Source organism: Malus sylvestris, chromosome 9 (assembly GCF_916048215.2).
Source record: "Malus sylvestris chromosome 9, drMalSylv7.2, whole genome shotgun sequence".
Classification (NCBI taxonomy): domain Eukaryota; kingdom Viridiplantae; phylum Streptophyta; class Magnoliopsida; order Rosales; family Rosaceae; genus Malus; species Malus sylvestris.
Window position 1 is genome coordinate 31,397,216 of NC_062268.1, and position 13,189 is coordinate 31,410,404.

The window sequence follows — 13,189 nt, forward strand, 5'->3', positions numbered from 1 at the left end:
ATATTATCTCATTGTTCATTGTCCTATCATATTACTTTGAACCATTACACTGAGTCTCATTCTCGTAGATTCTATGATTTAAGAAAATTATAGTCACCCACTGTACGGATCAAAGGCAGAGAAAAAAATACAACAACAAAAATTAATGACCACCTACTGTTAAATTAAAATCGAACAGCCAGTGATACAATTTTCTTGGACCATAGAGTCTACGAGAATGAGAGTGCCATCAAATTAAACTAGCGTTCTTTGGCACATGTTATAGCTTAAGCCATGCGAAAGTGCATATGATTTTAAGTACATTTACGTACACCATCAATTTTTAAAACCATTCATCATCATTTTTTTTAACCATCTTGTCCGTGCCCTACGTACATACGGCAAATGTGTTTTGATTATTTTCACATCATGATGGGTGACTAAATCTATCTAAATTTTAAGGATGGAGTTTCAAACTTGAGTGTAAAGGTAAATTCACATTATTTTAGTTAACTTGATTAAATTCAGATCTGCGTGTTTATTGGTTGTTATAGCTAGCCGGTCCCATAAGATTAAAACAAATGCAAATCAAATCAAAGCATAGTGCATGATTAATGAACTAACTCATCTCAATTACACACCTCCCTTAAGGAACAGGGATTCTCTAACCATCAAGCAGTACGTTGCCTAATTAAAAAGAACAACTTCAGCTTTCATGCAGGAAATAACTGTTACTGCTACATTATGGAACAAGCATTGACATTATCATCACTGAAGAGGGTGACCATGTTCTCCTCAGGTGCATTTATAGACGCCGGAAAAGCTTGAACCACATTCCGGACATAGCCTTTTGGCGCCCGCCAGTCGTATACTCCAGAGGCGTAGGGATAGCGTACTAGATGTTGATCAATGTAGGGCCAAAACTCAGCTCTTTTCTTGCCTGTGCTTTTTACTCGCTTCAACACCTTGTTCGGTTCTACATACCCGCTCACTGTCACCCGGCTTTGTTTCCGGTTCACCTCCACAGTTTTTACACCTAATTTAGACACCGGTATACACAGCAAAAAACAGTTACTCATTGATCATGTATTAGTCATGACTAAACAAGTATACAATATATACTTCCGTGAATAATAAAAGAAAAAGTTTTTTTTAATATGTTGGTTTACATATTCTAAGAGTGGTACGCAAGTCAATAAAAACATAGCACTTCTTCTCCACCTTCCTTTAAAATCCATGTCTTTATGGAAAGAAGGAACTATGCTGTTATGTATGAGACCAACCTGCTGTGTGTTTTCTTGTTTTCTCTTACTATTAATTTCTTTCAGTTAATTAACATGCTCAGTTTCACCATTATTTTAGAGGCTATCAGCCATCGATTTATATATAAGAACCGATGTAATGAAGTTTCAAATATAGAGTATGGTTAGAGTAGAAAAATTTTAGAGTTGGAACATTATTATGAAGTTTCAAATATAGAGTATGGTACGAGATGCTCTTAGAGCGTTAAACCTAAAAGATGGTTTTTTTTTTCTTTAAAATATTGTTGTATCCAGTTCTTGTGGTTGGTTTTCTGAATATGCCAGAGAACTGCAACTGCAACTGTAGAACCAAAGCTTGAGAGAGAGAGAGAGAGAGAGAGAGGAAAATACCTTTCATAGAGGTAACAGCATGCTTGACTCTTCTTTCACAGCCATCACAGTCCATTTTGACTTTGATCTCAACTGTCTGAGATAATTCAAAAACAAGAGAAAGCCATCTTAATTAACTACTTTTAGTTAAGAGTTAATCCAAACAAACAAACTAGTTTATAATTAACCCACAATAAACGCAGATTAAGTAGTCTAATTAAGCCTCTAAAAGTAGTGATCAGGGGTTAATTGGTTGGTGATGAAGATAATTATCAATGATGAGTACTGACTGAGTAGTACCTGCATTGCTTTACGCTTGCTTCTTGTGCTGGTGACTGTGCAAAAGTTTGAAAGATAATCAAGAGCGCCCATTTTAATTGCTTCTCCTTAATTAGTACGAGAGCGAGAGAGAGAGAGAGAGAGAGAGAGATGATTGATAAGGTGAGAGTTGGTATCTATATACTACTTTGTTGGGGTGTAACGTATGAAACATTTCTGCTTAAAAGTGCTTTGGCCGAAAGCACTTTTTGTTAGATATGAACATCAACATTTTTAATAAAACCGAATGGATCACTTTGGAAGTGCGCGTGGAGCCGCTTCTTGATAGACTAGTTAGTAGTTATATATTGAGGGAGTACTAATTTTTATAACTCAGGTAACAATTTGTTAGACTGAAAGTACTTATCGTATTCTAAAATAAAAAACTTTCGTTTTTCTTTTTTGATCAGGTGAGAAGGATTCCAACTTTAAACATCTTTCAATATTATGAATAAAAATACTCCTGAACCAATTATTTGTTCGTTAGTTTCGAAACGCTCTCAAACCTAAGAGAGCTTCATTTTAGATTTGAGGAGCCTAACCTAAGGAGATGAGCAGGCAAAAGCAGTATCTAGCGAATAGAAAGTCAAATTGTATAACATAAAGTGAAATGAAATGCCAAAAAGCATAACATGCTAAAAGTTATAAGAGGTCAACAATGCTTTTGGATATAGATATGAGTTTAGTCAAGTTAACTAGAAGAAGATAAAAACTACAACAACAACAAAGCCTTTTCTCACTAAGTGGGGTCGGCTATATGAATCCTAGAACACCAATGCGCTCGGTTTTATGTCACGTCTTCCGTTAGATCTAAGTACTCTAAGTCTTTTCTTAGAGCTCTTCCAAAATCCTTCTAGGTCTTCATCTACCCCTTTGGCCCTGAACTTCTGTCCCGTAATCGAATATTCTAACTAGAGCGTCAGTAGGCCTTCGTTTCACATGTCAAAACCACCGTAACCGATTTTCTCTTATCTTTCCTTCAATTATGGCTACTCCTACTTTACTTCGGATATCCTCATTCCTAATCTTATCATTTCTCGTGTGCCCACACATCCAACGAAGCATTCTTATCTCTGCTACACCCATTTTATATATGTGTTGATGCTTCATCACCCAACATTTCGTACCACAAAGCATTGCCAGCCTTATTGTTGTCCTATAAAAAATTTCCTTGAGCTTCAGTGGCATACAACGGTCACACAACATGCCGAATGCACTCTTTCACTTCATCCATCCAACTTGTATTCTATGGTTGAGGTCTCTATCCAACTATCCGTTCTTTTGCAAGATAGATCCTAGGTAGTGTAAACGGTCGCTTTTTGATACTCCTTGATCTTCAATCCTTATCCCTAACTCATTTGAGCCTCCATTTGCGCTGAACTTGCACTCCATATACTTTGTCTTTGACCGACTTAGGTGAAGACCTTTAGATTCCAACACTTATCTCCAAAGGTTAAGCTTCGCATTTACTCATTCCTGAGTTTCATCTATCAACACTATATCGTCTACGAAAAGTATACACCAAAGAATATCATTTTGAATATGTCTTGTTAATTCATCCATTACTAATGCAAAAAGGTAAAGACTTAAAGATGAGCCTTGATATAACCCTACAGTTATGGGGAAGCTTTCAGTTTGTCCTTCATGAGTTCTTATGACAATCCTTACTCCATCATACATATCTTTTATAGCTTGGATATATGTTACTTGTACTCTTTTCTTTTCTTAAATCCTCCAAACAATGTTTCTTGGAACCCTATTATACGCTTTTTCCAAATCTATAAAGACCATGTGCAAATCCTTTTTCATATCTCTATAGCTTTCTGTTAGGTTTTGGCTCGTCAATTAGTGTCCTTTTCTGTTTAGGATTGTTATAGGGAAAAAAGGGGTGCATCGATTCTTCTCCTAAAAGGGCTAGGAAAGAATCTTGGTTTCCTTATTCAATTTAGATTAGAAATCCTAGAAGTCTATTTGGAATTGGAAAGGAAGTCTAATTTCCTATTCCACATAGAATAAGAATTATAATCTGTAAAGGACATGTAAACTGCACTTTATGCCTATAGATAGGGTGCGGCAAGGCTTAAATTTCAGAGAGAGAAAAACTGTGACAGTCGTGACAAGTGAGAGAGATTAGTTCTAAGGTTTGCAAAAGTTCTGTAATCTCTATTATTAATCAAAGGAGTTGTGATTTCTCTACCTAAAGAAATCACAACTGGACATAGGTAAAAGTTTTGCTGAGCCAGTATAAGTCTTGTGTGTTTTCTAGTTTTCTCTATTTTGCTAAGTTTTAGTCTATTGTCGTTGGTTACATTAAAGAACAAGGTCTAGTGAGCGTTTTTTCAACAAATTAGTATCAAGAGCTAGGTTCAAGGTGTTCTATGATGTCAAAAGGGAAGATGAATGCGGATCTAGGACCCGCGTTAAAGCTCTTTGACAGCAAGGATGACTTCACGGACTAGCAAATGATGATGAAGAATGTACTGATACAGCAGGATTTGGATGATGCACTCGATGGTGAGAAGCCAGTAAACATGATAGAAGCAGCATGGACTAAGGTTCTCAAGAAGGCCAAGAGTTCCATCGAGATCCATCTCACAAGATCAGTTTGGTCACACATCACCGAAAAAATGACTGCCCAGGAAGCTTGGTAAGTCAAATGGGAATCATTCAAAGATTATGTGAAGCTGAAATGTGATAGTCAAAGTGCTATTCACTTGGCAAGGAATCAGGTTTTTTCTGGAAGATCAAAGCACATTGAAGCAATGTATCACAAAATCAGAGATTGGGTGGAGTCTAAGGACATTTGGATTGAAAAAATTCATACAGATGACAATGTCGCATATTTCCTTACTAAGATAGTGCTAGCCAAGAAGTTCAATCATTGCTTGAACTTGATCAATCTCATTGATTGATTAAAGTGGAGCACCTCTTCACTTGAGGTGCAATGAGGCAAGAAGAAGATTGCCAAGGTGAAGACTCTTGAAGATTTATAGAGCTACTTCAAGAAGGTTCAAAGATACTCTGGGGTGCAACGATCAAGACTTGGTTTGACTCACCAAGGTGGAGATTGTTAGGTTTTGTCGCGTCAATTAGTGACCTTTTTCTGTTTAGGATTGTTTTAGGGGAAAAAAAGGTGCACTGATTCTTCTTCTAGAAGGGTTAGGAAAAAATCTTAGTTTCCTTATTCAATTTAGTTTAGAAATCCTAAAAGTCTATTTAGAATTGGAAGGAAGTCTAATTTCCTATTCCACTTAGAATAGGAATTATAATCTGTAAATGACATGTAAACTACACCCTATGCCTATAAATAGGATGCATCAAGGCTTAAATTTCAGAGAGAGAAAAACTGTGACAGCTGAGACAAGTGAGAGATTAGTTCTAGGGTGTGCAAAAGTTCTGTAATCTCTATTATTAATCAAAGGAGTGTTGATTTCTCTGCCTAGAGAAATCACAACTGGACGTAGGCAAAAGTTATGCCGAACTAATATAAGTCTTGTGTGTTTTCTAGTTTTCTCTATTTTGCTAAGTTTTAGTCTATTGCCATTGGTTACATTAAAGAACAAGGTCTAGTGGGCGTTTTTTCAACACTTTCCATCAATCTTCGTAAGAGATAAATTGCCTCAATGGTTGAGCGCCCTGGCATGAACCCGAATTGGTTATCCGAGACCCGTTTTTCTTACCTTAGTCTATGCTCAATTACTCTCTCCTAGAGCTTCATTGTGTAACTCATTAACTTCATACCCCTATAGTTCATGCAATTTTGTATGTCACCCTTATTCTTGTAGATAGGCACCAAAGTGCTTTTTCGCCACTCATTTGGCATCTTCTTCATTTTCAAAATCATATTGAAAAGGTCTGTGAGCCATGCTATACCCGTCTCCCCCAAGATTTTCCACACTTCAATCTGTATATCATCTAGGCCCACTGCTTTTCTATGCTTCATCTTTTTCAAAGCTACAACCACTTATTCCTTCCTAATTCGGCAGTAAAAGTAGTAGTCTCTACACTTTTCTGAGTTACTCAACTCCCCTGAAGAAGTACTATTTTCATGTCCTTCATTGAAAAGATTATGAAAATAACCTCTCCATCTGTCTTTGACTACGTTCTCTGTAGCAAGAACCTTTACATTCTCATCCTTGATGCACCTTACTTGGTTTAGGTCCCTTGTCTTCTTTTCCCTTGCTCTAGCTAGTTTATAGATATTCAACTCTCTTTCTTTGGTATCTAGTCTCTTATACATATCGTCAAAAGCCGCTAGCTTAGCTTCTCTCACAGCTTTCTTCGCCTCTTTCTTCGCTATTCTATACCTTTCACCATTTTCTTTGGTCCTATCCTTATATAAGGCTTTACAACATTCCTTCTTAGCCTTAACCTTTGTTTGTATTAATTTGGGTCAATTCAATTGTGTATTCTTCTCTCCTGAGTCATGACGAATGTTGTTAAATCATTATTTCACACCAGAAAGTGGCTTTGTTCGAAAGAGACCACTTCGAACTCTATTAAATATATCATTGAGTTTAGCAAGAAATTCATAAAGTACTTTTAGTTGAAAAACATAATACGTAACGGAAGAACATATAATTTATGAAACTACGAATATTATTGATGGAAAACAAATAAACAAGAATGTTGAGACGATTACAAACTGAAGACTACATCTTGACTAACTTGTTCTCAACTAAATACTAAAACATCATATTTATAATTGTTGACCCTAAAAACTACCAAGCCTACGTGGCGCGCAGGCTGAGTAATCTATAAGCTAACTACGTCCTTCGGTGAATGCGGGGCGTGCCAACTCATTGGCCGAGCTCGGTCGAGGAGTAAATTTGTTGATGTTGCGTTGGGCGCGCGACTGACTTCTGCATCTTGCGATTGCGACCGAGGAAGGAACACGTCTCGGCCTCTTGGGTTCTCGAACCTGAAGACAAGGTTACTATTCTTACGAAGTTCACGAATCGCCGTCGTCGAATTCGGTCACCGTGATGTTATTCGTCAGAGTAAACTCACGCCGAATTGACACCAAAGTATAAGGGCACAAATACTCAAAGCGAATATAAGTTTTTATAGTGAACGTGGTTATGCCGTCTGAATGCCGAACTCTGAATCCCACTTGAGAGTATCCAATCATAAAACAACTCGACATGCAATGCGCCGAGCTTAGTAAATTGTAACACCTCACTTCGCCGGGAAGGCTAATGAGATGACCTCAATCAATAAGGATTCAGAAATCCTTCTCGACCGAGACTTGGATAGGTAACCAACCGTCCTCGCTGCAGTGCTGTTGATGCCAACGGAAGATACTGCGAGATCGGCTGATTCTACGGCGACAGAGTTATCTATGCCGACTTAAGGTGTCACCGGTTGCTTTCACAGTGCTGTTGATGCCAACGGAAGATGTGTCAGCAAAAAAAGAAAATAAAAATCTCAAGTTGTTGAGAGAGTTTGCGCAGGGCAGTTGTGTGTTAAATTTTTGAGAGCTTTGAATGATGCACAACCTCTTCTATTTATAGCAACGGATCCCCCAAGGTCGAGTTAAAACCCTATTCGGACTAGGACTTCTTCTCCTGATCAAACACTGACTCGACCAATCCTACTTTCATTACGACTGTGAACCTAGCCCCTTATTGAACCGGATTCGCTTTCGGGTTATTAATCCTGCCGAGACTCCTTATTGCACCAGGACTCGACTTGTCTTACGTCATGACCTAGCCGACCTAGGTTTGGAGGCCCACGTACTGAACGATCCATAATACCCTTATCGCAAGGCCTTCCGGGCCGAGAATGATTCTATACTCGGCCCAAACTATCATTTTGGGCCTAAACATTACCCCCTCGCTTCTGAGGCCTTCGGCCTGAACCCTCTGGCCGAGCTCCGGCCTTGAAGAAGCGAAATTAAAACTCAAAACTCAAATACTCTTATTCCGAGGTACATTTATTGAACACGATTACACGATCTTGATTCTACTAACCACCATTCTACGTGGCATTTTTCTGTAGGGCTAATCCCTAATAATGACGTTTGGAGCGTGTAGCTCCCTGAACCATCATATCATCATGGTCTTGTTGCTGAACACCACCATGCCACCTCGATTTACGAACCATTCAGCATCGTGCAGACGCCAAATCGTCTTTCACCATAAATCTCACCGCCACACGCAATCGTGCGTCCCCCGAAACACGAAACCCTCGCTCTTCTCAACTGAATTTTCTGAATGTTCATAATGATTAGCGAATTTCTCGGTCGATTCTACCCTTCATTTCGAATTTCGAACGATTGCCCTTCCCTCCATCGTCCTATAAATACCGAAATCCTCTCATTTGTACTTTTACGAGTTCAAATTTTCTGAATTTCTTGCCATTGCTCTCTAGCGCATTTTTTTTTTCAGGTCTTCATCTTCAAGTCTCCCAACCCAGAAAAACCCCTTTCACATCGTACTTTTTTAACCCTCCTACAATGGCCTCCTTCATCTCTAAACTTTCCAGGGAATGTGATCAGTGTCAGAAAATTCTTGATCGAAGCTCAATCAAAACTATACGGTTTGAAAGTGACATGAGCACTTCTCACCAAATCTTGGGTCATCTTTTTAAAGCGGCAATACTATCAACCATTATTGGACTTCTCTAGGAGCATTGCCTATCACCCTTGCTCCAAGGGTTTGAATGGTCGAGATGGGATGCAACAAGGCCTCAAGGCTCTTGGCCTTCGACCACTACAACCTGGGCAACTTGGGTTGTACGAATGGAAAAGCTCTTCGGCGAGCAATGGAAAGCCCTTGGTATCTACAACGCCATTCTCCTCTCGTCTATGGATGTTGTTCTTGACAAGGAGTTTCTCCTAGCCGCCCTATGCTTCTGGTGTTCGACCACCAACACCATGGTCCTCCCTCTTGGTCCCGTTGGCCCCACCATTCTTGATATCACCGCCATTTTGGGAACTTCAGCATCTGGAATCCCCATCGATGCTGCCCTCTCTGGGTACCCGTCGAACCTTGACCTGAAGACGTTTTTCGACAGATGGGCCTTTGAGACGTTGAGCAGTAAGGGTTAAACCCCCTCGAAAAAAGAGGTTCAAAAACTCCACAAGAACTTTTTCAACTACAACACCCTCTATCTCCATTTTACCGGCCGAGGAGAAGAGGCTCTGCGAGAAGGGGAACATGAGGCTTTCCTCTTCTATTGGTACAACAAGTACATTTGTTGTACTAAATCTAACAAATGCTTGGTCGAGAACATGCCGGTGGCCGAAGCCCTAGCTAGTGGTCACGCCCTGTCATTTAGCTCCAACATTCTTGCCCATCTCTTCCGCTGTCTGGCTGAGACGACCCTTCACAAGATCGACCCATACTAGAACGGTCCCCTCTAGGTCTTTCAACTCTGGCTGCAAGTTTACTTCGCCTCCCTTCGGCCAGCAATCGTCGATTTCTTGCCAACGGAAGCGCTTGGGCCTCAGCTGGCCTCCCGACCAACACCCCCTCACCAAGCCGAAGAGGTATTTAGATACTTTTTCGCCCTTGATGACCTTTCCAACGACGAGTTCTTGATATGTCGTCGTCGAGAATATCCTTCCTCAATCAAGCTACCTACATCAATGTGGGGCGCGGACGAAGATGCCGACCTTCGTCAGTCTTGGGGGTCATTCGTGCTCACTCGCAACCTTCCTCTTGGCTGTGACGGGAAACGAGCGGGCTGGGAAGTGTACCATCCTAACTTCCTGGCTCGACAACTTGGCTACCTCCAAGGCTGCCCGGTCCCCCTTCTCTCCTCACGAACCGTCCTAAGCCGTGGACGCGAGCCTGGTTCCTCGGAGAAGGAATGCAATATCGCCAAGAGGGAGTTTCAAGAGCAATGCCAAAGTTTCCACCTTCGACCGGCCATCCCAGAAACACTTAGCACCGATACTTTCGACGAGTGGTGGGAAAAGTATACCCATGAGTTCTTTGGTGTTCCGATCGAAACCGTTTTGGACAAACTTTTTAGTGATCGACCTAAGAAGGCTTCTGTCTCCTAAGCCCAAGGTAACTGTTTATTTCTCCCTTCTTTCTTTCAATTTTGAACTATTGATCGGTTTTGCTGATTTGCTTTTACGTTCTCAGGTAGTTGACCGTTGAAAAAGGTAAAGGCGATTGCTGCAGCTGTGGCCAAGAAGAAATCGGTCGTTTCTAAAAAAGCAGAGGTTGCCATGCAAGCTTTGCCGAGTAAACGGCCTCGTCGAGAAGTCGAACCGACTGTCGAACCCCCTCGGCCCGCCAAACGGGTCAAAAGGCTGGCGAGGAAAGGAGAACAGGAGATTCACGTCATCTCTAGTCAAACCACGGGAGCGACGACTCCCAGCGTTTCCCCTTCTCCCCCCGTTGCCCAAGCCTTGGTCGGGAATCAGCCAATTTCGGCCGAGGAAGCAGTCCAACCGCGGCCTGTTTCTAAGGTTAGGAAACCAGTTATTGTCCCCTTGGTCGAGGTTGCATCTGTCTTAGAAAAGGCAGTTCCCCCGACCGAGAAAACTTCTTCTGTAAAACCCTCGGTCGTCGTTCTGAAGGAGAGTGAGGGGAGCGACGAAGTACCTCTGGCGAGTCGCCCTCGTTCCCATCGTCGACTTCCTCCCGTGTCCGAGGCGGCTGTCCAAGTCGGCCTTACGACGACCGACCATAGCAAACCACCGGCCGAAGAGCCAGCAGCGGCGATGGAAGCACCCATTCACCCGCAAGACCAGGACCTCCACTCCATGCCCGAAGCTGCTGTCCGAGTCGGCCCGTCTACGGCTGACCGCGGTAAACAACCTGTCGGGGAGCCAGAAGCGTCGGCGGAGACGCCCGTTCATCCGCAAGACCAAGATCTCAATATTCCTTCGCAGGAGGTTACTTCGGCCTTTGTAAGTACCTCATTCTGTCTTTTCTTGGTTAGTTTTATGCCGTAAAAACTCTAAACCAGGAAAATACTAAATGTCAGGTGCCTGCACACTCTTTTCATCAAAAATTCTATACGCCGAAGGGTGTTATCTATATTTCTTGGCCGCCTCAGTGGCCATCGAATGTAGATAACCTCAATCGGCCGCGTGAACTGAGAAGCAGCCTAAGACACTGGGCTTGGTCATTAAGCTCTTTAGGTTCGAGCAACGATCCTAAAGACATGGCTGAAGTCTCATCTCGGCAGGTTAAAAGAAACAAAAACCTTCTTGCTATCTTTTTAGGATTTCTTTGAGCTCAACTTTATTTTTGTGTGCAGGCTTCATGGGAAGTCGAATTCAAAGCCCTCATGTCCAGCACAACTGGAGGGGCTGGTCCTTCGGCCGCCGCGACTGACGCTACTGATTCAACTGCTCTAACTCAGTTGCAAGGGGTCTTGTCGCTTTCGGCGTCGCAAGTACTCGAGCGCAACGGTCTCGATTTGCTCGGTGCATGTCTAAACGACCTCGGAGCGGATGGTTACCTGAGCGGCGAGGCTATTGTTCAGGCATCGTCTGCCTTTGAGCGGGTTCGGGAGACTTTTAATACCTTCCAGAATGCTCTGAAGGCTGAACAAGACCTACAAGCTGCCACGACCGTCCAAGATACTCTCCGTCCAAAGATCGATGCTTTAAAGGCAAAATGAGAGGTCTTGGCTGACCTTGACCGTCAAATGGCCGAATTGGCGAAACGCAGGTTGGCCATTGCCTCCGAGCTTGCTAAGGACTTTGAGTCGGGCGGCAAAGCTTGCTTGACCGAGTATGCGGCGAACACAAAACGGGTCGAGCAGTTGAAGCTGGAGAAGAAAAACCGGCAGGCCGAGGTCATCATGGGCGAGGTGCGGTGGTTAGAGCTGAAGGCCCTGCTCGGCACTCTTCTACCCTCTTCGCCTTGAATTTATTTTGACTTTTATGTAAACCGATCGACCAGCTTACTTTGTACTCTATCAACTTTAATGAAATGAATGTTTTACTCCCGCATTTCCCAAGTGACCGGATAGTACTTCTTTAGAAACTGCCCATTGATCGGTAATTTATGAACTAGATCGGTCCGATCTCTAAGATGATATGCTCCTTCGCCGTATACCTTATGTACGACAAACGGCCCTTCCCAATTTGGCGACCACTTACCGAACCTAGGGTCTTTTAGTCCTACGGGCAACACCGTTTGCCAAACCAATTCTCCCTCACTGAATGTTTTCTGTCGTACTTTTTTATTATAGGCTCGCTCGGCAATCCGTTTTTGTGCCACCAACAAGTTATAAGCATCAAGTCGCGCTTCTTCCAAATCTTCTAACTCTTGTCTCATGGACTGATTATATTCGGCGCTAAACAAACTACTTTGTTCAATTAATCGCAACGAATTTATGCTTAACTCAACTGGTAACATTGCATCGTGTCCGTAGGTTAGTGCATACGGGGTCGTTCCGGTCGCCGATCGGGGTGATGTTCGATACGCCCATAAAGCCTCATTTAACTTTAAATGCCACATACTAGGCCTTTCCTTTATTATTTTCTTGAGAATGCCGAACAACACCTTATTACTTGCCTCGGCCTGCCCGTTTGCTTGTGGATAATATGGTGTAGACTGTTCAAGCCGAATTTTCAAAGTTGCCGTATACTCTCTAAACCTTTCGGCTGTAAAAATTGTGCCATTGTCGGTTATGATTGTTTCTGGTACGCCGAATCTGGTCACAATGTGTTCCTCCACAAAGTCGCAAACTTCTTTAGATGTTAGCTCGGCATATGATTTCGCTTCGACCCACTTAGTAAAGTAATCGGTTGCTACTATTATCCATGCGTGCTTGGCAGGCCCGGACGATGTTGTGATTTTACCGATCACGTCCCAACCTCTAAATGGCCATGGTTTAATGACCGAATGCAACGATTCGGCTGGGACCCTTTGTATAGGCCCGTGTATCTGGCACTGTATGCATCCTCGTGCAAACTCGATACAATCCTTTAGTATTCTTGGCCAAAAATAGCCGTGTCGTCGAAGTAGCCATCGCATTTTCCGTCCGGATTGATGAGCTCCGCAAACCCCTTCATGGACTTCTGTGATCGCCTGAGTACCCTCTTGGGGGCCGAGGCATAGCAGTAGCAGTCCGTCCTCGCCTTTTCGGTATAACTCGTTTTGATACATGACATAGTTCGTGGCGTGAACTTGTGTCTTGTGACTATGTTTGCCATTGGGATTGTCAAGGTACTGCATAATGGGCTTTCTCCAATCATCTGGTATTGCCTCGACATCACAAACCTCTATAGAGTCTTGTCGATCTAGCAACGAGGGTAAGGACATGACTCTGGTGCGTATCACGTC

General features: G+C 42.4%; 1 protein-coding gene across 1 annotated transcript; it reads right to left on the reverse strand.

Moving 5' to 3' along the window:
* Positions 1-567: 567 nt before the first annotated feature.
* LOC126582921 (heavy metal-associated isoprenylated plant protein 21) lies at positions 568-2,055 on the reverse strand. Its single transcript, XM_050247147.1, has 3 exons — positions 1,911-2,055; positions 1,632-1,707; positions 568-1,015 (listed from the first exon to the last, which is right to left on the reverse strand). Exons 1-3 carry the CDS (start codon positions 1,980-1,982, stop codon positions 717-719), a joined length of 447 nt encoding a protein of 148 aa, XP_050103104.1. The 5' UTR covers positions 1,983-2,055; the 3' UTR covers positions 568-716.
* Positions 2,056-13,189: the final 11,134 nt, after the last annotated feature.